The sequence below is a fragment of the Psammomys obesus genome, unplaced genomic scaffold (assembly GCF_907164565.1).
Source record: "Psammomys obesus unplaced genomic scaffold, mPsaObe1.curated_primary_1811, whole genome shotgun sequence".
Lineage (NCBI taxonomy): Eukaryota > Metazoa > Chordata > Mammalia > Rodentia > Muridae > Psammomys > Psammomys obesus.
The window spans coordinates 458440-462028 of NW_026590212.1; the positions used below are offsets into that span (position 1 = coordinate 458440).

The 3589-nt window shown below is 44.6% G+C and overlaps 1 protein-coding gene across 1 annotated transcript in view; it reads right to left on the reverse strand.

Annotated features, from left to right (window-relative positions):
* Nucleotides 1–3589, reverse strand: part of LOC129676358 (filaggrin-2-like) — a 15579-nt gene extending 11990 nt beyond the window's left edge. Inside the window, exons 1-2 of the mRNA XM_055606718.1 lie at nt 3452–3589; nt 17–2684 (exon numbers count right to left, since the gene is read on the reverse strand). Of these exons, the coding sequence (XP_055462693.1) occupies nt 17–2684; nt 3452–3589 (2806 nt within the window). The remainder of the gene's footprint in view (nt 1–16; nt 2685–3451) is intronic.

Here is a 3589-nt window from a genome sequence, read left to right on the forward strand (position 1 = left end):
TCTGAGTGCTCCTCACCTTCACTGACCTCAGACTGATTTGGAGACCTCCTTGGAGATCTACCAGAGCCTGAAATGGAGGGCTGCTGATGCCCAGACTCAGGATGTTTGCTGCTATTCTGGGGATGCCCCAATATGGAAGACTGACTTGAGTCCGACCCCTGTTTCCAAGGCTTATGAGACTGTCTCTCTTTTGTTCTGTGCTCCTCAAGTCTAGATGACTGACCTGAATTTGATTCTTGAGTATCATATCTAGATGACTCATCATAACCTGATTCCTGATTTCCAAAGCCCGATGACTGACCTGAAGGAGACCTGTGGTGCCTAGATCCTGGTGATTGACCCGGTATAGATTCATGCTGCTGCCAGCCAGATGACTGATTTGAGCTGGACTCATGCTGTGGGGAACTAGATGACTGACCAAATCCATACCCATGCTGCCAAGAGCTAGATGACTGACCTGAGCCAGATCCATAGTTTGGAGAACTAGACGACTGACCAGTACCAGAGCCATGCTCCCCCAAACCAGACCCATGCTGCCCAAAACCAGATGACTGACTTGAGCCCCATCTGTGATGCCCAAATCCGGATGACTCTCCTGATCCAGACCCATGCTGCCACGGACTAGATGACTGACCAGAACCAGACCCATGCTGCTCAAAGCCAGATAACTTTCCTGAGCCAGCCCCATGCTGCCAAGAGCTAGATGATTGACCTGAGCCAGATCCATGTTGTGGAGAACTAGAAGACTGACCAGATCCAGATCCATACCCCCCAAAGCCAGATGACTGACCTGAGCCAGATCCGTGGTGGCCAGAACGAGATGACTGACCAGAACCAAACCGATGCTCCCAAGATCTAGATGACTGACCTGAGCCAGATCCATACTGTGGAGAACTAGGTGACTGACCAGTACCAGATCCATGCTGCCCAAAACCAGACTCATGCTGCCCAAAACCAGACCCATGGTGCCAAGAGCTAGATGACTGACCTGAGCCAGATCCATAATGTGGAGAACTAGACGACTGACCAGAACCAGACCCATGCTGCCCAAACCCAGACCCATGCTGCCAAGAGCTTGATGACTGACCTGAGCCAGATCCATATTGTGGAGAACTAGATGACTGACCAGATCCAGACTCATACTCCCCAAAGCCAGAAGACTGACCTGAACCAGATCTGTGATGCCCAGAACTAGATGACTGACCAGAACCAAACCCATGCTGCCCAAAGCCAGATGATTGTCCTGATCCAGCCCCATGCTGCCCAGAGCCAGATGGCTGACCTGATCCAGATCCATGATACCCAGAGCCCGATGACTGACCTGAGCCAGCCCCGTGCTGCCCAAAGCCAGATGACTGATGTGAGCCAGACTCATGATGTCCCAAACCAGAGGACTGACTCAATCCAGACCCATGTTGACTACAACTCGAGGATTGACCTGATGAAGTACCACGTTGCTCACAACATGACTGACCTGATCCGTGTCCATATTGTTGAAATCCAGAGGACTGCCTTGAATTTGTTCCATGTTGTTCACTGCAGGATGACTGCCCTAAACCAGACCCATGCAGACCACATTTGGAAAATTCATTTGAACTATACCCGTTTTGATGAGAGCTTGAACAGTGTCCACAGGAACTTGTTCCATGTTGACCACAACCAGAAGTTTGAGTTGCTCCAGTCCCATATTGTCCACAGCAAGAAGAATGACTTGAACCCAATTTTTCTTGTCTTCCACAGTTCTGTTGTTGACCACCTTGTTTAGAGCCACACCTTCTCTGACTAGAAGACCAGCTACAGGATCTAGGTTTAGGTTGACAACATCTAGAGGACTGATCTTCAGAGACACATCCATAACCTTGTCCTCCACCGGTTCCTGATTGACAACTTGACTGGGTACAGCAAGACTGATTTCCTTTTCTTTCGGATCTACCTGCCTGACAAGAATTTGAAGCATTTTGTGGTCTGCAGCACTGACTAGAGTTGCTATTACCAAATGCATGGCTTTGTATCTTACTGTTTTTTGAACTTGCAGAACTAGGCCCAAGATTTTGTTCTCCACCCTTTCTTGACTGAGTAGACTTTGATCCATGTTTCTCCAGTCCATGTGACACTCCACTATGACCTTTTCTTCCCTGACTGTTTAAGCTAGATCCAGATTCATCTTCTTCCCCAGATTCTTTAGAGGAGCCATCATATGACTTGTTTCTTTTTTCTTCTAGCTCTTCAGAGCTGGAACCATATTTCTCTTTGTTACTATGCCAAGAGTGACCAGAGCTAGACCCCTGGCGTTTTTCCCTAGCTTCTACTGAGCTGGATAATTCACCTTGCTGTTCCAACTTCCTGGAGTTGGACCTACGTCTATGCTTTGCAGGTCCCCTTGAGCCCCCAGGACTATGGCCATGCTCCTCTTCTCTCTCACTCCAACTTGAATGTCTGAAATTTGATTTCTGTCTTGGTGTCTCCTCTTCCTCCTCTGTTTCGCTTTCTTCCTTTCGGTGTTGATGGCCATGCCTATGCTTCTTTGACCCTGAAGCTTTACAGTATTCTTTTCCAAGAACCTTGTTGCAAGCCAAAGCTAGTTTGAATACCATCAGAAGAAACTCAGTAAAATCTAATCTTCGGTCATGATCTCGATCCAGCATATGCATGATGACATCCACTGTGTCTGGATCATCTGGGTTCTGTATACAGAAAACATATCAAGGAAGACATGGTCAGCCCAGCCACATTTTCAGCTAAATCAACCTAGTAGCACCTAGTATATTTGTGTACTGTGTGTTACATGATTTTAATCCATTTGGTCATTACTTTAGGTTAATAGGACCTAGAATATGTGAAGGATTAAATAAAAAAATAAAGACTACTGTGATTTGTGAAAGAAGATATCCTAAGGAGCTAAGCCCAAGTACTTAGGTCATGACATATGGAAAGCATGGAACAAACCAACTTCAGTAACTGGCATATATATATATTTTAGTTTTACATATATTTAATTATAAATATTTATGTATCTGCCTTCAGATATGTTAAATTCATTAGTTAAATATTTGCTAAGTAGTCAAAAATAATACATATACTTGTTTTCAAATACATCTTCTTGGCCACTTGTTGACTCTACTTTCTATGACATTCCTTTATAATATTGATCCCCATTTGGGATCATTAGTAAATTAATTAATTAATTTAGCATGCATTTACTTCTTTACATGGAATGTGAAGCTTGAGTGGATGAGAACATTGGAGTCTAAGTAGAAGAACAGAGGAAAGTGTGGAAGAAACAACTGCCTTTAAAAAAATATATGCAGACTAATAGACTTATGATATCCTAGCTCAAAAGATTATTACTTTGGTTTTCTCAAAATCAGCTGGGGCTGTGAACTTTCCAGGTAGCTAATCTTTGTCTTAGAACTCATACAAAACCCCAATGGCCTTCAGACTTAACATATACCTTCAGAATCGGCCGGAACTCCTTCTCCAGCAGTTCCTTTAGCTCATCCTTGCTCAGTGTGCCACATTCTCCATCTTGCTTGGTGTATTTGTAGAATATGTCAATGACTGTGACAACACTTCTTAAGAGGTCTGTCAT